The sequence below is a fragment of the Chiloscyllium plagiosum genome, chromosome 26, assembly GCF_004010195.1.
Source record: "Chiloscyllium plagiosum isolate BGI_BamShark_2017 chromosome 26, ASM401019v2, whole genome shotgun sequence".
Lineage (NCBI taxonomy): Eukaryota > Metazoa > Chordata > Chondrichthyes > Orectolobiformes > Hemiscylliidae > Chiloscyllium > Chiloscyllium plagiosum.
The window spans coordinates 7,260,990-7,287,256 of NC_057735.1; the positions used below are offsets into that span (position 1 = coordinate 7,260,990).

At 42.8% G+C, this 26,267-nt stretch overlaps 1 protein-coding gene across 3 annotated transcripts in view; it reads left to right on the forward strand.

Moving 5' to 3' along the window:
• The first annotated feature begins 4,938 nt into the window (after window positions 1–4,938).
• Window positions 4,939–26,267, forward strand: part of dstyk (dual serine/threonine and tyrosine protein kinase) — a 129,869-nt gene continuing 108,540 nt past the window's right edge. For 2 of the 3 annotated variants that reach the window (XM_043716404.1, XM_043716403.1), the window contains exon 1: window positions 4,939–5,350. In XM_043716404.1, the coding sequence (XP_043572339.1) occupies window positions 5,110–5,350 (241 nt within the window). In that variant the 5' untranslated portion in view covers window positions 4,939–5,109. The remainder of the gene's footprint in view (window positions 5,351–26,267) is intronic. The other variant, XM_043716405.1, reaches the window with a different exon arrangement.

A 26,267-nucleotide genomic window follows, 5' to 3' on the forward strand; every position in this document is an offset into this window, starting at 1 on the left:
TATTTTCAAATTATTCAAGAAATGTGCAGTTTTGAATTCATTGGACAGTGCAGAGGATGGTTAGCTGTGGGATGACATAGATGAAGAAGAAGAAGCAGATGATGTGCTACTTCTTACTACGAATTGGATCCATGTAACAATATCACTCATCCTGATGATTATGCAGCTTTATTTAGTGGTGACAATGTTGAACAGCATGATTTTAATGAATTTTTGTATTTGACATATTTAAGATGTACTGTGTAATTGTGATTTTAAGCTTACTAATTCATTTTTATTTCTATTGTCTTTATCCGGTAATTATTTCTTTTCCCTTTATTTGTTTAGTGACCAGTTGGGCTTCTGCTAATGATATGGTATTTTGGACTGTAGCATGAATTTCAGCCCCTCAAACATATTATATGTGTTATAGTTGACTCCATAAATTTAGCCTTAAAAAGAAGTCTTAAAAATTTGACTCTGACATGAGTATATGTGGCATATCTGGCAATCTTCTGCCCATTGGCTCATCTGATGAAGGTCCCATTGTCCTCTGAGATAATCCTCTTCACTATCCACTACACCACCTGTTTTCGTGTCATCTGCAAATTTCCTAACCGTGCCTCCTATATTCAGATCCAAATCATTTACATAAATGATGATAAGCAGCGGCTCCAGCACTGATCCCTATGGCACACCGCTGGTCACAGGCCCACAGTTCTGAAAAGCCTCCTAACTTCAACAAGGTGGCAATGCTGACACAATATGCAATGTTTGGGCTCCTGACCCAGTCCACTCCAGGCTTGCTGCATCTTTCTTTTTTTTTGTCTTTATCTTTCTCTTTTTCTTTGCTTTATCTTCTGATGTCATGTGGCTGCAGAAGCGGTGTGAGCGGGTCTTTGGGTGCAGAGGTGGCATTGCCTGAAGCTGGGATTCCTGGCATCAGAGACCTGGAGGGTGGACTTAGGTTGTTGTGTGTGGCAATCCATGGGGCCTGGAGTGGGGACTCAGCAGCTGCAGCAGGTGTCGTCGTTGTGGAGACATTGCCTGAAATATGGACTTTTGTTCATACTCTCCCCAGGGTGGGGACTCCTTGAGGCCTGGGGGACTTTGAGGAGACCTTGTAGAAGCCCTGGAGCTGTATTTGAAGATCCCCTTTTCAGCAGATGAACTCTATTTATAATATAATTTCATTTTATTCTTTTTGTAACTCAAAATGGTGCTGGATTGTGGCGACAAATCACTTTTCACTATATTTTTCTAGATATATGTGACAATAAATAACAAATAAATAACTCAAGCCAATTTTACATCCGACTGGCTAGGTCCACCTGGATCCTATGTGATCTAACCTTACTAACCAATCTACCATGCGGAACCTCACTCGTAATTTGTTCACCACTGCCCATATTAGGTTCTGGTCAAGATGGCTTGGCATTCCTAATTGCAGCCTGAGTCCATACATGGACAAAAAGATCAATTTTAAAAGTGCAGTAAGATTGATCAACCTTGATGGCATTGGTGAAGTGTGTCATCTCAGAGGCTGAGTAAAACTGAAGTCATTGAGAATCAGGAAAAACCTCTCTGCTCTCTATTGTCACAACTGGCACAAAGGAATATTGCAGTGAGTACTGTCAGCTGATATCTCAGCCCTGAATATGACTGCTGGAGTTCCTCAGTATAGTCTCTGAGGCCCAATCATATTCAACTGCTTCATCAATGATCTTCCCTCCAACTTAAGGTCAGAGGTAAGAGTGCTTTCTGATGATTGCCTAATGTTGTCTAGCTGAGTAGACTGCTTTCATACAGTTCCAGTCTAATTATAGATAGATTGTGAATTGCAATAGCTTAATTCTGATACATGTCTTACATTATTTCTTCTGAATGTTGTTTTCTTGTCAATCCTCCTAGTCCTCATGAAAATGCAGCACAATGCTCACATCATCCAAATGTACAACTTTATCTTTCTTAAAAAGGTGATGAAACTCAGCCTCTATCTCATTACGATCTTTCTTGAATTGCCAACAGGACTTCAGAGTACTGGAAGAGCTGAAATTCATGTCAATTAAGTATTAGGACAGAGCATTGTTTCTGGTTCCCACTTTAAATGTCCATCAACCCATTCCATTACTCTGTTTGGCAATTGTCTGTGATTAAACTAAACTTTCACAACTCTAAGGTACATTCAACAGTATATTCTAATCCCCTGACATCTGTGATATTAATAAACATTCGGGGCAAATGTATGGGAACACCACCACTCATACATTCCCATTCATCCAATCATACTCCATCCTGATTTAATTGGAATTATATTGCAGCTCCTTCAGTGTCAAACTCCTAAAACCTTGAACCTACTAGCACAGTGGGTGCTCCTCTATCAGATGAGCAAGAAGGTGGCTCAACATCAACTTCTCAAGGGGCAACCAGGGAAAGGCTTTTCAGCCATGCCTTAGTCTCATGAAGAGTGAAACAAAGGACCAAATTGCTCAGGATAGTGGCAACATATTACCCAGTCTAATAAACCAAGAACTGTGGATGTTGAAGTATGAGAGCAAGCTAATGTTTTGAATCGAGAAGACTCTTCATTAGAGCTGTCTGATCCCCTGTGATGTGCAGCATATTTGTTTTCAATATGGATTCCAGCATCTGCAGTAATTTGCTCCTGCTGAAATATGACTCTTGTTTAGAACTGAAGTCTTCTGAAGAATGGTCACTGGACTCGAAATGTTAATTCTGCTTTCTCTGCACAGATGCTGCAATACCTGCTGAGTTGCTCCAGCAATTCCTATTTTTGTCTCACAGAATTACTCATTACTGCTGGGACTACATTACCCAGCACTCATTGGGACCTTACAGGATTCCTGGAATTACATTACCCAGGGATCATTGCGACAGTCCCAAACAGTGGCTTTGAAACTACATTACCCAGAATCCCTGAAACTACATCACTCAAGGGACAGCCTTCCTGAAGAAGGACTTTTGCCCGAAACGTCGATTCTCATGTTCCTTTGATGCTGCCTGACCTGCTGCGCTTTTCCAGCAACACATTTTTAAGCTCTGATCTCCAGCATCTGCAGTCCTCACTTTCTCCTAAGGGATAGCCTTATCCAACATGGCCATGGGATTACCCAGACTCCCTGGTGGCACATTAACCATAAGACACAGGAGCTGAAATTAGACTATTCGTCCCATCTAATCTGCTCCACTATTCAATCATGATTAGAGACAAAAAATAACTGCAGATGCTAGAATCCAAAGTAGACAGGCAGGAGGCTGGAAGAACACAGCAAGCCAGGCCGCATCAGGAGCTGAAGAAGGGTTACACCCGAAACTTTGACTTCTCCACATCCTGATGCTGCCTGGCTTGCTGTGTTCTTCCAGCCTCCTGCCGTCTACCTCACCGTTTAATCATGGCTGATAAGTTTCTCAACCTTATTTGCCTGCTTTCTGTCCATAATCCTTGACAACCAAGAGTCTATCTATGAAGAAAGTGAAGACTGCAAATGCTGGATATCAGTGTCGAAAAGTGTGGTGCTGGAAAAGCACATCAGTCAGGCAGCATCTAAGGAGCAGCAGAGTCGACAGTTTGGGCATAAGCCCTTGATCAAGAATCTATTATCTCTGTCCAAAATAAACTCAAATGACCTGGTCTCCACAGCCTTCTCTAACAGTTAATGCCACAGATTCAGCACTCTCTGGCTGAAGATGTTTCTCCTTATTTCCTTTCTAAAAGATCTTCCTTCTACTCTGTGCCCTCAGATCCTAGTCGCTCCTGCCAATGAAAAATCTTCCCAACATCCACTCTGTCCAGGCCATTCAGTATTCTGTAAATTTCAATTCAATCCCCCTCAACATTTTAAACTTAATCAAGCATTGACCCAGAATCTTCAAACAAGTCTTCATTGGATCCTCAGGGATCATTGGGAACTACATTAGCCAGAGATAATCAAGAACACATAGAATAGGCAGCTTTGGGATGGCATTAATGAAGGTTCAATAGGAATACTTACAGCAGGCGGCTTGAGACTACATTAGGTAAAAACAAGGACTGCAGATGCTGGAAACCAGAGTCTAGATTAGAGTGGTGCTGGAAAAGCACAGCAGGTCAGGCAGCATCCCAGGAGCAGGAAAATCGACGTTTCGGACAAAAGCCCTTCATCAGGAATAGAGACAGGGTGCCTGCAGAGTGGAGAGATAAATGAGAGGGGGGTGGGGAGAAAATAGCATAGAGTACAATAGGTGCGTGGGGGTGGGGATGGACCTGATAAGTCAGAGAGGAGGGTGGGGGAAGGTAGCAAATTTTCCTGCTCCACGGATGCAACCTGACCTGCTGTGCTTTTCCAGCACCACTCTAATCTTAAAACGACATGATCCAGGATTGCAGGAACTACAGTACCCAGGGTTCATCGGGAACACATAGTAAATATTGCGCTCGGACTACATTACCCAAGATTCCCGGGACTACATTACCCAGGGTTTACCAAGGAATATACATGGGTCCTGTTGGCTTTGGGACTACATTACCCAAGATTCCCGGGACTACATTACCCAGGGTTCACCAAGGAATATACATGGGTCCTGTTGGCTTTGGGACTACATTACCCAAGATTCCCGGGACTATATTACCCAGGGTTCACCAAGGAATATACATGGGTCCTGTTGGCTTTGGGACTACATTACCCAAGATTCCCGAGACTACATTACCCAGGGTTCTTCGGGAATACATAGTGCTGGCGGCTTTGGGACTACATTACCCAAGATTCCCGGAACTACATTACCCAGGGTTCACCAAGAAATTTACATGGGTCCTGTTGGCTTTGGGACTACATTACCCAAGATTCCCGAGACTACATTACCCAGGGTTCATCAGGAATAAATGGTGCTGGTGGCTCTGGGACTACATTACCCAAGATTCCTGGGACTACATTACCCAGGGTTAATCAGGAATACATGGTGCTCGCGGTTTTGGGACTTCATTACCCAAGATTCCCGGGACTACATTACCCAGGACTCTCCGGGCGGGTGTTGTTCACTGAGGGAAAACAGCGGCGGCGGTCCCTGTCCCCGGAGCTGAGGTCGGTGTCCGTGTCCCTGCAGCCGGGCCCAGCTCACGGCCTTCGCCGTGGCATGGAGGCTGCAGGTGGCGGGCGTTCCCTGTCTCCGGCGGCCAGGGAGCTGCTGCGGTCGCTGGGCAGCTGCAGCAAACACGCCTCGTATCTGAGGCAGAACCTGAGGGAGACCAAGAAATACTTCCGAGAGCTGAGGCACTCGCACGGCAGCAGCCCCGGGTCCCAGGAAGGTGAGCAGGGCCTGGGAGAGGGAGAGGCCGGGCCTGGAGAGGCTGACAGCCAGCCTACACTGCTGGAAGGTGAGCCGGGCCTGGGAGAGGGAGGTAGAGGTAAGGCTGGACTGGCTGGATGGGTGTTAGGGACCATGGGATGGAGACCTGAGACTGGGGACCTTAGCATGGGATGTGACTTGGAACTGTGGGGAGTGATGACCTGGGATACCTGGGATCGTGGGTGGGGTATGTGAGTACTAGGGATCTGTTGATTCTGTTGATTGACCTTTAGGATTTTGGAGGGGGTGGGGCTGATGTGGATGGAGGACTGTGGGAGAAGGTGACTGGGGATGGAGTTATAGGGGTCTCAGGTGACTGGGGACTGCGGCTGGGTATCTGAGGATTGGAGGGAAGAGTTATATCGAGGGCTGGGAAGAGGGAGGGCTGGTGTTGGGGGATGGTGAGGATCCTTGGCTGATGCAACTTTGGAGAGAAGGTGTAAATCTCTAACCAGAAATGGGGCATATCTTATCTTCCAAACATTGCATGTAGGACCCACCCTGCTCGATGTGTTGATTAGTCTCTGGATAGATCTGAAGATTTGTTGAACGAGCTCAAGATGTGATTTTTTTCAAAATGAAAATACTTGTCCATGAGGAAGTAGGATTGTACTGAAATTTGTGGCAAAATGTTGAGGAAGGCTGGGGTCTTGTTTGAGTGCAAAATCTCGCCTTAGAGAAATATTTTTTAAAGCATGCACACTAAATTTATTTAGTTTGGAAGATTAAGACCTTGTGTTTGATCTTGGGCCAAGCAAATAAGAGAGGTTTGTTTTTATTCATTCATGGGATAAGGGCATCACGAGCTAGCCCAGCATTTATTGTCCATCCTTAATTGCCCAGAGGGCAGTTGAGTCAGCATGTTGCTGTGGGTCTGGAGTCACATGTTGGCTAGACCAGGTAAGGATAGCAGTTTCCTTCTGTAAAGGACGTGAGCTTTTCCAGCAATTGCCAATGGGTTTGTGGTCGTCATTAGACTGTTGGCTCCAGAGTTCTTTTCTGAATTAAAGTTTCCCCATCTACTGTGGCTGGATTTCAACCCGAGTCTCTAGAACACTACTGGGTCCCTGGATTAACAGTTCAGCACCAATACCCTCAGGCTGTTGCCTCCTAGATTGCATTCACATTTTTGTTAAGGACCAAAATGTGATGCTCACAGTGCAAGGCTTAATATTGTTTGTAAACCAGCAGCACTGCAAAGGAAAGTAACAGAACAAGGTGTGGGTGTGTCACTTAATGCAAGGTGAGATTAATTTCAGGTATTGGTTGGAACAGGAAAGACTTCAGACCCCTCAATGCATTTAAAAAAAAACTTGCCTGTGAAAGAAACAATATACAAGTTGGTATCAAAGTAATACCATGATTCAGGAATTGGAATCTAAGTTTTTTTTTTCTCAATGAAAATGCAGCAGAAAGCCTAACTTGGCTATCCCAGTGTTTCCTCCATGTTTTCCACCTTATTTTATTTCCTTTCATAAACACATCTTTCTGTTCTTTCCTTCCTTCTTGCTCTCGAGCTTCCCCTAGAGTGCAACATTTTGCAATTGTGCTCTAATTCAAAGTAGCAAGATCTATCCACTGTGTGTTTTGTAAGTTGTCAGAGCAGAAATAACATTTGATTTCTGCACGTCATATGTTCCAAGTTATTGGCTTTAGAATTATCCACACGCAATGGTAAATGTGAATTCAAGTTTGGAAATCAGTTTTCATTGATTCAGGTCACTGACCTTGTGCAAGTCAATTAGTTAAATATGTTTAACTTTTAACACTTAGGATATTTAGATTTTACTTCGATTACTTAGTGTGGAAACAGGCCCTTTGGCCCAACAAGTCCACACCGACCCTCTGAAGAGCAACCCATCTAGACCCATTTCCCTACATTTACCCCTTCACCTAACATGGGCAATTTAGCATGGCCAAATCATCTAACCTGCACATTTTTGGACTGTAGGAGGAAACTGGAGCACCTGGAGGAAACCCACGCAGACACGGGGGGGGGGGGGGGGGGAGAGAATGTGCAAACTCCATACAGACAGTTGCCTGAGGTGGGAATTGAACCCTGGTCTCTGGCACTGTGAGGCAGCAGTGCTAACCACTGTGCCATCGTGTTCCCCTTGGTTTTCTGTGTTTAATGTTATGCTTTTTAAGTACAACTGGTTTTGAGGTGCCAGCTTTCTGAAAGTGGATAAATTAGGAGCTGAGTCATGTTTCAGAATTTGACTGGAAACGATTTGGGAGTATTACTCTATTTAGAAAAAAAGGCCAGAAGAACAAAAAGGGCTTTGAAATGATTGGATGTTGAATTATAACATGTTTGTCTTGATGTTTAGTCATACAGTAAACAAGCAATTTGGTGACTTGTCTTAATAATCGATAAATGTCTTATCCATTGTGAGAAGGTATTTGATCTCCTTGGCTGAATAGTCAGTAATTAAGTATAAGGTCAGATGCTTAAACACAATACACTCTGTCTGTTGCAACAGAAGCTGCAATTAGTGCCAAAAAGGCGGCTGAATAGGGGCATGTATGTTGTTAAATGGAGATCCAAATATCCTTCATAGTAATTGAATATGGTCAGAACCTTTGCTGTCTGTGCATATTCACTGTAGAATAAAACAGCTTGACATTTTTAACCAAGCTTTATCTCACCCCTCGAGATAAAGGGAAAAAGCAGACATGGTGAAGACATTTATCACTTTCTGTTGCATAATGGATTCTACTGTTGTTCAGGTTGAGATGTGGCAGAATGAGTCAACCTCCATCTCCTCACCACCAAACCACCCCGCACAAAAAATTGAAACAGGCAGCTCAGGAGTGTCTCAACAAGAGCTGAGAAAATGGTTACAGAAGATGCAAATTTATTGGAATTATTCGGATCCTCCAGTACATGGTCAAAGCCGGCTTTATCATCTCTTTGCTCCAAAGAACTGCTTGCTCTATTTGCTATGTTGCTGGCAGCATATTGGGTGACTCTCCAAACCCTCACATAGAAAAATAATCTGTGGAAATTGAGAGAGGAATGGGCAATGGAAGTTGTGTAACCCATGTTTGAACAAGGTTTGATTTTTAGTGGGGAGGGATTCTGAAATGTTCTACCACAGGATGACCTGCCTTTTTCTTCACTTCCTGCATGAATTGGAATAATCACACAAACGTACAAGATAGAAGCAGAAATATGCTTTTCCCCCCCCGCCCCCGATCATGCTCCAATGATCTGTTTGTGTTTTGATTTCTACCTTCCCACTTACCCGTGAAAACGTTAGATTCTCTGACCAAACAAGAATCTCGTTGCCTTAAAAACATCAAATGATCCTGCCCTCACTGCCTTTGGCAGAGAGTTTGAGTCTGTGGATTCTGAGAGCAAAACCATTCTCTTCATCTGCCTTAAAGGTTGATGTCTAATTTTAAAACTGTGCCTCGAAGTCTGGACTTCTCCACAAGATTATATTTGATTCCCTACAGTATGGAAACAGGGCCTTTGGCCCAACCAGTCCACACCGACCCTCCGAAGAGTAACCCACCCAGATCCATTCCGCCATCCTATATTTGCCTCTGACTAATGCACCTAAACTATGGGCAATTTAGCATGGCCAATTCACCTGACCTGCACGTCTTTGGACTGTGGGAAGAACCCGGAGCACCCGGAGGGAACCCATGCAGACACGGGGAGAAAGTCCCCCAAGGCTGGAATCAAACCTGGGTCCTTGTCACTGTGATGCAGCAGCGCTAACCACTGAGCCACCGTGCCACCCCAGAGGAGACATCTTTCCTATATTCATCTGTTCAAGATCATTCAGGTTATCATACATTTCAATCAAGTCATCCCTCCATTTTTCTGAAGTTCATTGGATACGAGTCCAGCCTCTCCAACTTTATTCTCCTAAAACAACCCAATCATGCAAGTTACCAACCCAGTAAACCACCTCGGAGTTCATGCAGAATTGTGAGAGGCCGTGTAAGTGAATTAGTGGCTTTCTCCACAAAGGGGAGGCTCTGCAAGGCTCGGATTCTGATGGATCACAACAAATATCATAAAATTTATGTTAGGAAACAAATGCCACCAAAATGGAAAAATCAGCATGAAGTTATTTTGGTATCCCTTTCAAAATATTTCCAAAATTAAGAAAATCCATTCAAACTTGGAGTATGTGAAGGCTACAAACACTAAATTCAGTTGCAGAGAGTTGTGAAAGATCACGTTGGTGAAGGAAAACTTCAGTTCTCTTTTAATTATCGCAGCATCAGCTTAGCTGGACACAAGATTTTAATAACTTGGTGACCATGTGCTTTGGTGGAGCATGCTAACTTTTGAAACGAAAGTTTTTCACTGGAGTTGAGTGGGCACTCAATCTGGTGCTGCAAACACTTGTGGCTGGACCATTGAATATATTCAAGGCAGAGTTAGATTTTTTTTTAAATATAAGTTGGCAAGGGAGGTAAGGATTGTGGGTGGAAGGGTTGGCAAACCAGAAAATGGAGTTTAGGGGACAGTCAAATCAGCCATAGAATGGTGAAGCAAGCTTGAATGACCCAAATGTCTGACTTGTAATTCTTCTGTTTGTGTGAACTATTGGCTGACAAGATAACAGATGGAAATCTGGCTGTACCTTCCTATTTTAATGCAGTTGTGGTTCAGTTACTTGTACTTTCTTAATTGGAAGGTTGGCCTTTCAAGTTCCATTTGAGAATTGACTATGCAGTCCACAAAAGTGCAACATCCCCAGCAAGTTACTGAGACAGTGTCACCTTTTGAACAAGACCTTGAAGTAAGGCCCTGTCATAGAGATGTACAACATGGAAACAGACCTTTCGGTCCAACCTGTCGGCATGCCAACCAGATATCCCAACCCAATCTAGTCCCACCTGCCAGCACCCGGCCCATATCCCTCCAAACCCTTCCTATTCATATCCCCATCCGAATGCCTCTTAAATGTTGCAATTGTACCAGCCTCCACCATGTCCTCTGGCAGCGCATTCCATACACGTACCACCCTCTGCGTGAAAACGTTGCCCCTTCGGTCTCTTTTATATCTTTCCCCTCTCACCCTAAACCTCTGCCCTCTAGTTCTGGACTCCCCGACCCCAGGGAAAAGACTGTCTTTTTATCCTATCCATGCCCCTCATAGTTTTGTAAACACCTTTATAAGGTCACCCCTCAGCCTCCAATGCTCCAGGGAAAACAGCCCCAGCCTGGTCAGCCTCTCCCGAAAGCTCAGATCTTCCAATCCTGGCAACATCCTTGTAAATCTTTTCTGTCTGTACCCTTGATTGGATATCCAAAGATCCCAGTATCTAAGGATCAGATGACAAGTTCCAGACAATATTTCCCTTTCTTCCAGTGCTTGAAAACAAATTGCTGTCAGTGGGATCAAATTGCTGCTACCAACAGGGACAACATTTTTCGGGTGGGTAAGATTTAATTGCCCGTGAATATGTTTTTTTTTTGATGCAAGAAATTTCCTTGATCTGAAATTGTTCATTTTGAAAGAGCAGAACTGTGAATTTTCGCTTTACGAAAATGATCAGAGTGCCGGTCAGTGAGATTCTTCTGAATTGAGGGATTGTGGGATGTGGGTGACATAGTGGAATTAAGGCAGATGTTCAGTGTGATTGTGTATATGGCAGAGCAGACTCCAGGGGATGTGTGGTTGAGTTTGTTGCAATTTTCATGTTCTTTGCAGTTCAAGAAATCTAAACTCTCATTGTCAATAATCAGTCATACCTGCCAGAGTACTCTGAAATGAGTCAAGTGTGGTGCTGGAAAAGCACAGCAGGTCGGGCAGCACCCAAGGAGCAGACGAGTCGCCGTTTTGGGTAAAAACCCTCCAATTCCTGAAGAAGGGCTTTTGCCCGAAACGTCAATTTTCCTGCTCCTCGGATGCTGCCTGACCTGCTGTGCTTTTCCAGCACCACACACTCCGCTCTAATCGCCAGCATCTGCAATTCTCTCTTTCGCCTAGAGTACTCTGAAATGTTTGGTTTGTTGTCATCTTCCGATATTGTAACAAATTCATTGCTTAAGCTTTAAATTGTTCCTGAATAATGGAAAAGTAGCACTTTATGTAGAGTATTTCGCAACTGCTGGGTTTCTCAAAATGCTTCACAACCCATGAAGTACTTTTGAATTGCAGTTACTGTTGCCACATAGGAAACACAGAAAACTTGTGCTCACTCAGCAAATTCCCATTCAGCAAAGCAGTTGTGACCAGGTAATCTGTTTGTGATCTTAAATGGGGAATCCATTTTGGCCAAGACACTGAGGACTGCACCCTTTGTTTTATGTGAAATGACGATTATTTTGGAGGAGAGATGAGCCCTTAGTTTTTAAAGTCTCACCTGATGGTCAGTATTCCCTCGTACTTCACTGGAGTGTTATTATTGAACCCATAGCCCCCTCATGTTTTCCTGGCTGTCTTCCCTGAGCCGTGGTTGACAGTTTGTAGGCCAGTTCCATATAAATTGAATTCCTGATGCTCCACCCCCCTGCCCTCTTAGTGATGTTGATGTAACACTTCTTTTTGTAAATTCTGTGTTTGCAACCATTTGTTAAGCATGAAACCTGTAGCTGAATTGTGTAACATGGCAACTGTGTTAGAGAAGCTAATCTTTGGAAATCAAACAGCTGGATATTGGAATTGTATATTGAGAGCTGCAGCTTTGATACTTCAGATGTCCTAACGTGCTCAAACATTGGGGAATCCGAGAAATATAAACCACAGCTGAAGAACCTAAGGCCCACTATGTCTGTTTTGGTTCAAGGAAAGCAATTCAGCCTGACACTACTTGACCGCTCTTGGTCTGTAGTATATTGAAGGTGAAGTACCACTTGGAAATACCTTTTTTAAATGCCATGAGGGTCTCCATCTCTATCAACCCTTTTACAGTAAGTGAGGGATCCACGCTATTCAGTCCGGTTGTGAACATAACCTCAACCATAATCCTTACATCCATTACTTGAAGTTGATGGAACCTGATAATCAATGCCCTAAGTCTTTACTCAACGTACCTCATGTACCAGTTAAACCCCCTATGGATCTCATTTGCTAAAAACCAAAATGACTCTAATTTGTTCAGTCTTTTCCCAAAGCTAAAATTCTCCGTTCCTGGCAATGACCTTGTTAATCTCTTCTCTGGTACTCTGTTTTAATCTGTCCATCCTGTGATATGGATTAATGATTAATAATTTGCTGTCTGAGTGAGCATACTATGATGTGATTATGCTTTGCTGCCCATACTTGTCCTTCTCCATGGAGTTCTTCTGACATTCTGCTGTCCCTATTTAACTGTCTTCCTCTTCATTCTATTGTCCCAAATTCATCTTTCACTCCTTTTTTTGTTTCCTCTTTGGTCTTCAATATCTTTTTGTAACTAAATTAGTGTTTCAGTGCTGTAATGGAGAAGATCATTCCTCTTGATGGTTTGTTTTTGAATACTAAATTCCACAGAGATGAATTTCAGGGTGACAGTTTGCATAAACTTCACTGGACTACATTGGTTTCCAGCATTGTTGCAGATTTATTCAATCTGCAGAGTTGGCCAAGTACTACAACTTAGTCTCAGTTGTACTTTCTTGAGTTACTTTGGAAGAGGAACAAAAGCAGTGGAAATCACAATCATGTAATTGTTACAAAGCAGAAAGAGGCTATTTGGTTATCATGTCTGTAAAAGCTCCCCAGATTGGATTAATTTGCTTGGCATCACTCTTTAACCTTCTCTCCATAGCCAAGTACAGAACAACCTTGGTGATCCGAATGAGACGGGTGGGGTGTATTTTGTTCAGATAACTGATCTGATGGTAAACCAAGGAAACATTTATGGGACCTTGATCTTGTTCAAATAATACGAAACTCAGATAATTGTTTCGATAACCGAGATTGTTCTGTAGCTTGTTACTTTTCAAATAACTACCTATCCCCCTCTTTTGAGAGCCTAGGTTAAATTTCCCTCCACCAAATTCTTGGACAGTGCATTCCAGACCATAACAATGCATTTCTTTTTTTTTTAAAAAAAGCTTCTTCCCATCACTTTGTCTTCTTCCTTTGTGTCAATATTAAGATTAAACTTGCATTTTTTTTATTTTTGTCAAAAGGAACAATCCTAATTATTGGACCACATTCTGAAAGTTGATCTTGATGCCTAATCTCCAATAATTGACCAATAATATAGTTCAATTTTTTTACTTTGCATAAAAGTAATTGCTTGATTCAAATTTGGATAGATTTATCATAAGATTTTGTGAAACCTTTGTACATGTCACAATCCCAACTAATGGTATTACTGGGCAAGTCAGATCCCAGAATGAAACTTGGCTTGATAGATTTTAATTTTAGCTAACATGTGGTCATTTACAGAAAAATAGTCTCCAAACAGATTTTCTTGAACAGCAGAGTACAAGTTTAGTACACCAAGTGGTAACAAAGAAAGCTAACCAAACTATCTAGGTATAGTACACAAGAAAAATCTTAAATTGAAACCAAGTCAAATGTCATCTTTTTTTCTAAAATAAAGTTAGAGACTCCAATGTCTGGAAATAACCCCTCGGTCAAATTTCCCAGTTTAACTGAATTGATTCTTCCCTGTGAATACTTTGTAAATTAAGAATTTAGATTTTCTCATTTTCGAATAACCAAGCAGCCTTGGTCTGGAAGTTGTGCAAACTAACTTGACCACTGAGATAACTGTACTTTCCCTGAACTGTTTGGTTCTCTTCAAGAAGAGAAACCGTATTTGCTTCTGACGTTTGTTAGGTGTCCTCAATCAGCTAAAACCCTCAATCTTTGGGTTTTTAAAGCTAAGATTAACCCTTTTATTAACCTGAACCAAAAACAAATTCATAGTCTTCAAAGTTTACCAAACTTGTCATAAACCACCACAGCTTAAAAATGTGTTGTTGGAAAAGCGTAGCAGGTCAGGCAGCATCAAAGGAACAGGAGAATCGACGTTTCGGGCATAAGCCCTTCTTCAGGAAACTTATGCCCGAAACATCGATTCTCCTGTTCCTTTGATGCTGCCTGACCTGCTGCGCTTTTCCAGCAACACATTTTTAAGTTCTGATCTCCAGCATCTGCAGTCCTCACTTTCTCCTATCAACTACCACAGCACAAATAATTTACTCCATGAACACTCCAGAGTTTGTCATTTTCAATTTCATAGTCAGATTCTGATCTTTGCCCAATATTCAGATAGCATCTGTGATGCAACACATCCTGTTCACCTGGCACCTGAAGCTTCCTGACTTACATTGGCGCTGATTTAACATCATCTTTATAAATCACTCCATTATCTCAAACCTCTATATCCAACTGCCAGATAACACCTCTTCAAGATCTGTGCTTCTCCTTTATTAGTCTCTTGCACAACCTCTACCTTGTCATTTCTCCAGCTGAAACAGTATTCTTCCAATTGCCAAGGTCCAAAGCTCTTCAGTTCTGTATGCCAATCTACCTGCCTTGTCCTTTAAAATCTTTAAAATCAAGCTCTCCGATTCCTCCTGTTTAGTTACCACCTTGTTTGGTATGGTGTTGGATTTTATGTAACAATACCCTCATGAAGCACCTTGTAACATTGCGCTAAAAAAGTAAATATATGTTCTTGTTATTAAGGTTACACTTCCTTATGCTATAGCTGGTCACATGCAGCAAGCATAACTGTGAAATTCTTGAGTTGAAGAATCCTAAAATTATACAATATAGAAGGAAGCTAATGAACCCATTGTATCTTTTCTGGTGCCTGAAAGATTGACCAAGCTTGTCCCATTCTCCACCCCCATTGCCTTAACCCTCTAAATTCATCATTTTGACTTATGGGCAGCACGGTGGCACAGTGGTTAGCACTGCTGCCTCACAGTGCCAGAGACCCGGATTCAATTCCTGCCTCAGGTGGAGTTTGCACATTCTCCCTATGTCTGCGTGGGTTCCCTCCGGGTGCTCTGGTTTCTTCCCGCAGTCCAAAAATGTGCAGGTTAGGTGAATTGGCCATGCTAAATTGCCCGTAGTGTTAGGTGAAGGGGTAAATGTAGGGGAATGGGATTGGGTGGGTTGCTCTTCGGAGGGTCGGTGTGGACTTGTTGGGCCGAAGGGCCAGTTTCCACACTGTAAGTAATCTAATCTAAATATATATCCAGCAGTCTCTTGAAACCTTGAATGGAATCTGCCTCAACCACTCTCCCAGGCAACGCCATCAAATCATATCCATTGATTGAAGAAGTTTCTCCTCATCTCACTCCTAGCTCTCCAGGTGGACTATCTTGAAGTTGTAACCCCTAGTTATTGAAGTAATTTCTCCATCATTTGCATCTATGCTTTAAGTGATAGTATTTGATAAAGCTACTTTTGGCGCAGTCATAATCACTCATGCTTCAGTATGTTTTGTAATGTGTGGCTCAACCCTCAAGATTCTTCCCTGAAGGCTGTGGGGATTTGTTGTTATCCCCCAGCTGTTATTTCTGGTTTGGGTTGTTAAGATCTTTAAACCAAGTATCTGTCCTCACTTAATTTGCTTGTAGTGTTTTAACCACAAAGAACTCTCGGCAAGTTAATTCTCATTTTAACATGGCAATTCTGTCAAGCACAAGTTTGTCAGGTCTGCAACCATGTCTTCGCAAATATTAATGCAGTTTGATGGCTCTGACATGCTTATATTTCATGTAAGTCAGTAGTCCCAATTGCTTTACCTCTGGGACACCCGCACCAATCAACCCCACTGCCCCGTGGCCGAATGTTTCAACACCCCCTCCCACTCTGCAAAGGACATGCAGGTCCTGGGCTGCCTTCACTGCCACTCCCTTACCACCTGATGCCTGGAGGAAGAACGGCTCATCTTCTGCGTCAGAACCCTTCAACCCCATGGCATCAATAGGGATTTCACGAGTTCCTCATTACCCCTCTCCCCACCTTACCCCAGTTCCAGCCTTCCAGCTCAGCACTGTCCTCATGACCTGTCTCACCTGTCAATCTTCCTTCCCACCTATAAGCTCCACCCTCCTCTCCGACCTATCACTTTTACCCCACCTCCATCCACCTATTGCACTCTCAGCTGCCTTCTCCCTCCCCCCTCCCATTTATCTCTCCACCCCCCGAGTTTGCCAGCCTCATTGCTGTTGGAGGGCTTTTGCCCGAATCGCCAATTTTCCTGCTCCTTGGATGCTGCCTGACCTGCTGTGCTTTTCCAGCACCACACTAAATTTGACTCTAATCTCCAGCAGCTGCAGTACCCACTTTCGTCCAATTGTTTTACCACCCAGTTAGTAGTCAGTACTGTTGGAGACTTTGATTTTGCAAACACTTTGTTATATCTCAAGAGCATTGTTAATTATTTTTAATTTATTTTCAAATTTGTCCCACCACCTTCACTTAAGCTGTTGAATTATGATATTCGTGCAAGTCTCTTTGTCAGGTGTTAACTGTCCTTCATTTAGTTAGAATTGGAATTAATGTCGCCCAGATACAACATGATCAGTGGATGGATAATTGATATCAAGTAATGCCATTATTCCTGTAAGTTGGTTAGTTTTTATCATTGTCACCCACTACAATCTATCTGTTCATCTATTTTGAGTGATCTAATGTTGAGAGAGCAGTATGTAGTTTGACTGGACATGAGTCATACAGTACAGAAAGGCTCTTCAGTCCAACTGGTCCATGCCGAACATAATCCCAAACTAAACTAGTCCCATCTGTCTGCTTCTTGTCCATATCATGCCCTCTTTTTTTCCTCCACCCCCCCCCCCCCCCCAAAAAAAAAACTGTTCCTATTCATATACCTATTCAAATGTCTTTGGAAGGGTTTGGAGGGATATGGGCTGGGTGCTGGCAGGTGGGTCTAGATTGGGTTGGGATAGCATGGACAGGTTGGACCAAAGGGTCTGTTTTCATGCTGTACATCTGACTCTAAATGTTCTAATTGTACCCACATCCACCACTTTCTCAAGAAGCTCATTTCACATGCAAACTACCCTCTGTTTTTAAAGTAATTTGCACATCATATCTTTTAAATCTCTTTGCTCTCACCTTAAAAATGTTTCCCCAAGTCTTGAAATCCCCCATCCTAGGGAAAAGGCACCTACCATTAACCCTATCTATAACCCCCATAATTTGATAAACCTCTCGGGTCACCTCAATCTCCTATTTCAGACGAGAAAAAAATGCACAAGATGTTTCCTCCCTTTGTCACAGTAGTACAGGCATAAATATTGATGAGCAGACCAGAGTTAAGGTATGCCATGTGATGTTTGTCAACTTGACTGGGTAATGTCATTTCACCTGAGAAGCAACACTTATGCGGCATGGTGGTTCAGTGGTTAGCACTGCCCTACAGTGCTGGGGATCAGTGTTCGATTTCATGCTTGGGTGACCATCTGTGTGGTTTTTGCATGCTGTCCCTGTCTGAATGGGTTTCCTCCAACAGTCCAAAAGATGTGCAGGTTAGGTGGATTGGCCATGATAAATTTGTCTGCAGCGTGCAGAGATGAATAGACGAGATAGATTAGCTGTGGTAAATGCAAGGTTACAGGGAATTGGGTGGTGGGGTAGTTCTGGTTGGGAAGCTCCATGGAGGGTTCATGTGGACATGATGGACCAAATGGCCTCCTTCTATATTGTAGAGATTTTATGATTCTATACTTGATATGCAACCGAGTTCAGAATTGTCCGAACCTGTTGAACTTCTGGAATGAAGTTTCAGATTCTGACTCCAAGCTAAGTGTGAGCACTGAGCCAGACAACACCTTGTGACTTTCTTTTTTACTTTGAAGAGTGTGGTGTACATTTTTTTCTCTTCGGTTTAATGTTTTTCTGATGAAAAGTTAGTGATATGCATCATTGTGTGTCTGTGTTAGATCAGGAACCAGTTGTGTTTAGCTTTAACATTGTGAAGTCTTAAGCTTTGATGTATGTATATGAACTATTTGCATTTGTGGAATGTGCTCATCACCAGCTGGGCAGCATTTATTGCCCGTCTCCTGTGCTGTTGAAGTTTGCGTTGAACTGCCTCCTTGAAACGCTGGGGGCAGTATGGTGGCTCAATGGCTAGCACTGTTGCCTCACAGCACCAGGAACCCAGGTTCAATCCCAGCCTCGGGCGACTGTCTGTGTGGAGTTTGCACATTCTCCCCGTGTCTGCGGCTTGCTCCCACAGTCCAAAGATGTGCGGGTCAGGTGAAATGGCCATGCTGAATTGCCCATAGTGTTAGGTGCTTTAGTCAGAGGAAAATGGGTCTGGGTGGGTTTCATCTTTGGAAGGTCACTGTGGACTTGTTGGGCTGAAGGGCCTGTTTCCACAATGTAGGGAATCTTATCTAATCTCATGTCGACACCCATGCAGAACCATGTTAGGGAGGGATTTCCAGGATTTGACCAGGTGACAGTGAAAGAACAGGGATATATTACTAAGTCAGGAAGGTGAATGATTTTGAGAGGTACTTGCAGGTGATGGCATGCCTGTGTATCTGCTACACTCGTCAATCTCGTCGTGTGTTTGAGAGGTGCTGTCAAAGGTGTCTTGGTAAATTTCTGTGGTGTATCTTATAGGACACAACTGTCATTCCATCTCTCTCGATGCATTGTAACCAGCATTTGGAAACTTCACATACTTGACAAACTGTACAAGATGTTGGCAACTGGGTTTTTTGTTTTCACTTGGTATTAGTATGACATAGGACATGCTACAGGTTGCTTAAGATATGAAACAGGTGCCAAGCAATATTGAGAGAAGTGATAATTGTGCATGGCTCAAGAGATAGATGTTAAGATTTCATCGAGGAACTAGTTCAGTAGCAATGCAGAAGAAGTCTAAAGTGGAGTTGAATGATGGAGGAAAACCCAACAGATCAATTGACTTGCTGTTCAGCTTCAGGTCTGTGACTTGAGAGATGCACAAAAATGATGTGAAGGTTTTGTACTCCATGTCCATTTCTCAAGCTGAAAATCTTGAACTGGTATTGCAAGAATAGTGCATTTCAGAAATTTTGTGATAGATGAATTTCTGTTTTTCTTGAAAATTATTTAATTTTGTAAAAACATAAACAGGAGCAGGGATAGATTATTTGACTTTTTGAACATGAGCATCGTTCTTTCGAACAGTGATTGGACTTGAACGAGAAGAACATTTTCCAATCTTCTCCACCATGATTGCGGAACTGGCCGGTGTCAAATTAGAAGTTAGTGCTGTGCAGTTCCCAAATCTGATAGATTAAGCATTTGTGAGTATTTCCTATTTAATTGTAAGCTTATTGCATTTCCCAGACAGGGAACAATCCACTGAGCTCACTATCTGTTGCTAAGTCTGTATGACACAGGAAGAATGTCATAAAAAGGGCTTTTTGGCTTGATTCCTAGCCTGGTGCTCTGTTAACATTTATTTTGAGTATGATGTGCTTTTTGAAATTAGTTTATCTAGGCCACTGGGAATGAGAAGATAGGTAAATTGCCTGTTGCTGCTCGTTCAGCGCGGTACATGGGAGGCATCAGCTCTGAGCTCTACTGTGATGCTCTCATAGCAATATCTGAAGCTGTGTTTGGGTTTGTGAGAATTATATTGTGACATAGAAACTGTTATGCCTTATTCAGGGTCAGAGCCAAAAGGCGACTCTGTTCAGGTTCATCAACTAGTTGACCATCTCAGAGAAATAAAGGAATATGTACAGACTCTCTGATTTAGTCCAATGTTATAGAGTCATAGAGATGTACAGCATGGAAACAGACCTTTCGATCTAACATGTGCACGCTGACTTAGATATCCCAACCCAATCTAGTCCCACCTGCCAGCACCCTGCCCATATCACTCCAAACCCTTCTTATTCATATCCCCATCCAAATGCCTCTTAAATGTTGCAATTGTACCAGCCTCCACTACATCCTCTGGCAGCTCATTCCATACACGTACCACCCTCTGTGTGAAAAAGTTGCCCCTTACGTCTCTTTTATATCTTTCCCCTCTCACCCTCAACCTATGCCCTCTAGTTCTGGACTCCCTGACCCCAGGGAAAAGACTTTGTCTATTTACCCTATCCATTCCCCTCATAATTTTGTATACCTCTATAAGGTCATCCCTCATCCTCCGACGCTCCACGGAAAACAGCCACTCCCTATAGCTCAAATCCTCCATCCCTGGCAACATCCTTAAATCTTTTCTGAACCCTTTCAAATTTCACAACATCTTTCCAATAGGAAGGAGACCAGAATTGCACGCAATATTCCAACAGTGGCCTAACCAATGTCCTATACAGCCGCAACATGACCTCCCAATTCCTGTACTCAATACTCTGACCAATAAAGGAAAGCATACCAAACGCCGCCTTCACTATCCTATCTCCCTGCAACTCCACTTTCGAGGAGCTATGAACCTGCACTCCAAGGTGTCTTTGTTCAGCAACACCCCTTAGGACCTTGCCATTAAGCGTATAAATCCTGCTAAGATTTGCTTTCCCAAAATGCAGCACCTCTCATTTATCTGAATTAAACTCCATCTGCCACTTCTCAGCCCATTGGCCCATCTGGTCAAAATTTGTTGTAATCTGAGGTAACCCTCTTCGCTGTCCACTATACCTCCAATTTTGGTGTCATCTGCAAACTTACTAACTGTACCTCTTATGCTCGCATCCAAATCATTTATGTAAATGACAAAAAGTAGAGGACACAGCACCGATCTTTGTGGCACTCCACTGGTCACAGGCCTCCAGTCTGAAAAACAACCCTCCATCACCACCCTCTGTCTTCTACCTTTGAGCCAGTTCTGTATCCAAATGGCTAGTTTTCCCTGTATTCCATGAGATCTAACCTTGCTAATCAGTTTCCCACGGGGAACCTTGTCGAATGCCTTACTGAAGTCCATATGAAGGACTACAACCTGGTTAGATCAGTTGCTATCCTTTGTTCTGAAGGGATATTAGTTAACACTACTCGTTGACTTCACAGCTGGAATTGGGAATGTCCTAAATGTTTCTCAAGGTGCGATCAGTAAGGTGCGGGGGGAAAGAAACAATGAGTTTTTCTCATAACCCAATGTCTTATATGACCTTGTTGTCATGAGCACCTTATTTCATTCAACACCTCGTGACAACACCCTTGCTCCAGACATTTACATCATCTGAGCAAGAAACTGCCAAGGTGTTTGCATCAATGCTGTGCTGATCTTCTGTAGCCTAATCTAACATCTATCCATCAGGAGTGGCAGCAAAAACACTTCTGCAGAAAAGAATACCCAGCAAAGAATGAGTTTCTCAAACTCCACAAACAAGAGCATGCATGTCCTCTGTGGTTGTTCTCCCCTTAATGCTGTTATAAAGAGAACTGTAAGGGAACTGTAAGTGTCTCTACCAGGAAATATCAAGACAGATTTAAGAGTGACAAGATCCAGGAGTGAGTAAATGACAAGCACAAGGTATTGCAGAACTGAAAACAGCACAAAACCCAAAAGGAAACAAAGCAGGTCAATGATTCATCTTTGACATGACTACCTTCGACTTGTCAGCCCAACCATTGCAGTACTACCCAACCTGACATTGGTTCTCAGCTGACAGTTGACCATTTCAACCTATAAGGTCAGCAGTAGGTTTAATTGTAAGCTAAAATAATGGTGAAGCACTCTGGACTTGTGCAAGGAGGAGCCCATGCTAGGGGATCTCAGATGTTGTAACTCTGACTACAGAGAAGGAGTTAGACCAAATGTTGTGACGACAGAGGGCTCTCCTCTGTTTTGCCACAAGTAAGATCATTGCAAAAATCCTCCTTAGTTGCTGCCTCCTGGTGACTGAAGAGGCATTGCCCAAGTTGTCATGCATATTCTGTCCATCAACGGCACAGTGGGTAATGATCTTCACAGCAAGGCAAGTCCAAGATGAGGGCAGCAACAACACCTGTGGTTGAAGGTGGCCACTTATCAAGACCTTTGGCTCAGTGAACCATGAATTATGGAGCATCTGCCTCCGGTTTGGTTGCCTGTAAAAGTTTTTGACAATCATCTGTCTGCTGCGTGACAATTTTGAACTTCAACCAATGCACCACACATTATGTGCAAACTGGGGTCAAAACCAAGATCACCCCAACCCGTGATGGAGTTGCAGTGTGCAGACAAGAATTACAGATGCGCCCCAAGACTGAACTCCAGACTGGCTCATTCATTGAGGACGGTCTGAGGCTAAATGTCTGCAAGGCAAAAATCCTTTTCCTGGCTGTTGAGAATGGTTGTTTATTGACCAAGACCTTAAACCCAACACTAAGCCTATGGGACTACATGGCCATGTTAGCACAGACGTTACATTGCCAGGCTAGTACTCCAAAGTCATGGGCAGTGGAAAGTTGAAGGTCAAATTTATGACCATAATCCAGTCAATTTAAATTCAGTTATGAAAATCTGGAATAAGAAATTTGTCTCCCTAATCGTCATTATAGAAATCCTGGATTGCCATAAAAACTCCTCTTCTGGTTCACCAGGTTCCTGTTAAAGGAAGGAAATTCTGTCCTTCGACTGGGAATTCTGAGCTCCAGATGGCCATCACTGCAGTTGACTCATGCCACAGCTTGGCAAATTGAATTTGTTAGCCTCTCCAATGTAGTGATCTGAGGTGGTGGCACTTTGTCACTTCTCGGACAGTTAAGAGTTAGCAATGCTAATCGTTGTTACCCAATGATGTTCATGCCTCATGAAGGAATTTAAAATATCAAGCCAGGCCATGTGGAATTGATGTACCATACTAAAAAAAAGTCTGGGACTCCATATACAACCAAAAGACTTAGTGAGGCTGGAAATCAAGTTGAGTTCCATCAAAAGGATTTACTGAAGGGAAAACAAGTTAAACCATCTAAATGGGAAATTTGTGACACCTGAAAAAAATTGCACATCAGGCTAGTACTTGCTGCCCATCCTTAATGACAGAATCCGCCATGTTGGTGTTAAGGGTCTGGAGTCAAACTTGAGTTAGATCAGGTGAGAATGGCAGATTTCTTTCCCAAAAGGACAAATTTAGTTTTTATGGCAATTGACAGTGGCTACATGGTCATCATTGCACTTGCTTTTATTCGAGACTTTGTATTTTGAATTCCTGATAAACCTGCCACAGTAGGATTTGAACTTCATCTGGAGTTCTGGGTGACTAGTCCAGTGACATGATCATTAGGGCACCCCCTGTCCTGGTATTGATGTGACAATTTAACAACTGACTGTTTGAGCTCAATTGAATTGCAGCAGTGACACCTTGTTTTGGTGTCTGAAATTTGAATTTTCCCACTTATGTGCTTGAGGAATGGAACCACTAATGATGATGATCTGTTGTACATTAAAAGAAATTAGTTTTATTGACTCGGATGAAACCTAAAGCAAAAACTAATTTTACAGGACTTCTGAAGCTCTTCAGAACCTTGCACCTTTTTTTTACCCAGTACCTTACACCAATTCTGTGCAGCAACTTCAACCAAAAATATTAAGTTTCCAGGGTTCCCACATTTCAGTGAACACACTCATCAAACAACCCCAACGCCTTGTGGCTGAACACTTCAACTCCCCCTCCCACTCCGCCAAGGGCATGAGTCCTGGGCCGCTTCCATTGCCAAATCCAATTTAACTGACAACTGGAGGAAGCACACCTTTTCTTCCACCTGAAGACCCTTCAACTGCACTGCATCGATGTCGATTTTTCAACAGTTTCCTAATCTCCCCTCCCCCTGCTTCATCCCAGCTCCAACCATCCAACTTGGCACTGCTCTTTTGTCCATCTTTCTTCACACCTATCCACTTCATTCTCCCCTCTGACCTATCACCATCACCCTACCTGCATTTACCTATCGCCTTCCCAGTTACTTCTCTTTTTGACTTTTTTAAAGTTGTCAGGAATCCCTAAAATTTTATTTTGTGGCTGCCCAGAGTTAATGCACCAGTGCAAAGTGCAAGCATGCTTATTTTGCTGCTTTGACATGTTGTATAAGCGAGATGTCTGATGCCTTCTGACTGACTTGTACTGTGGATATAGCTTCGTGTTCTGTGATATGTGGAACATTATCCTTTGTTCAACTATAAATTCAGGCTTCATAAGAGAAACAAGGGCCATTTGGTTTGCTGACTCTTGGTGGTAGAAATTTCCAGTTAGTCTCACTGCCTTGTTGTCTTTGCTCAGCTCTGCATTTTTAAATTTGATATGTTCATTCAATTTACTTTTGACTATTTAATCAGAGACTGACCTTGCCTCTAGAAATAATTTTTCTAAACTGCGTTATGAAAACCTCTTCACTTTTAAACAGGAATGTGTTTTTTCATTCAAGCACTGAGGAACAGGTTTCAGTCTGTATGTATTTTGGAAAGAATGTTGAAGACAAAGATGGCATGCAACAACATTTGAAATGGCGGAAGGAAACCGGAAGTTGAAGGTTCTTTTGGACGGGCAGTGGAACTGTGTTTTGGGAGAGTGAGTGTTGGAAGTGTGTTAGGGATTTGATCTAAATTGACTTGATGCACAGTGCAGAAACAGAAGTGGGATGGTTAATTCTACTGAATTTTCAAACTTGTCATTTTCAGGGCATCTTTAAGTAGCAAGCTAGTTCTTCAATGCCATTAACATGGTTTAAATTGACTGTGCTGAGAAGTTATCTGTAGAGTCGTAGAGATGTGGAGGACGGAAACAGACCCGTTGGTCCAATTTGTCCATGCTGTCCAGAGATCCTAATCTAATCCAGTCCCATTTGCCAGCTTTTGGCCCATATCTTTCCAAACCCTTCCTATTCGTATCCCCATCCAGATGCCTTTTAAATATTGTAATTGTACCAGCCTTCACTACTTCCTCTGGCAGCTCATTCCTTACACGCACCAGCCTCTGTGTGAAAATGTTGTCCCTTAGGTCCCTTTTAGATCTCTCTCCTCACCCTAAACCTCTATGCCCTCTAGTTCTGGACTCCCCCACTCCAGGGAACAGACTGTATTTGCTCTATTTGTCCTATTCATGCTTCATGATTTTAAAAACCTCTATAAGGTCACCCCTCAGCCTCTGACACTCCAGGAAAACAGCCCCAGCCTGTTCAGCCTCTCCCTATGGCTCAAACCTTCCAACCCTGGTAACATCCTTGTAAGCCTCTTGTGAGCCCTTTCAAGTTTCACAACATCCTTCCAATAGGAGGGAGACTAGAATTGCACACAATATTCCATTCCAGAAAGAAGGAAAATGAACTTTTGAGGCCAAATTGGTTCAGACTTTTTGTTTCAGCTTACCATTTATTTTTGAATGGTCAAAAGTCTTAGGGCTTTGCACTGCACTTTTTTGTTAGTGTAAAATGGTACTGCACTTTACACAAGGGGATCTATGGTTTGTATGAACAGGGCAAGCAATGGTCTGTCTCCTGAACTGATCAAATATGGAAGAAATCCTCACTGCAACACCAACAATAGCAGAGTGTAAAAGTTGGACTCACCATGATTTCAAATGAACAGTGAAAAGGAAGGTGGGGTTGAGAGATTGTGAACATGGAAAAGTAAATTGCTATCCATCTCAGTGCGTGTGTGGTGTCCTGAGATGTTGAGGATATTCTGCAATCCTTGCTGTTGTAAAATTCAGCTCAATCTACAAATCATAACCAGAAGTGTTACGTAAAAGTTTGTGTGAAGTTTTTTTTGATCTTGAATGAACAGGAAGTGAAATCACTTGCCTAAGTAACATGATACCAAGAAAAGTCAGGCTATACCTGTGTTCCCTTCCTTCTTCAGCAAGACTTTAATCAGCTTCCTGTGCCGCCCCCCCCCCACTTTTTTTTGTTTTGGATCTTCCTGTTTTGGGGCTAGCAATTTAATTCGACAGAGAAGGGAAGTTCAAGGCACTTCGCCATAGTTGAGCAAGGTTTTTACTTTTTAGTGAAGCATTAAACTGTGGTTGTAACTGGTATATTTCAACTTCATGGAACTCATTTAGTTGAGAACATGTTTGGCCCATTAGCCTATAAGAAAGGTAACTGCTGACTGTGTATGCTTAC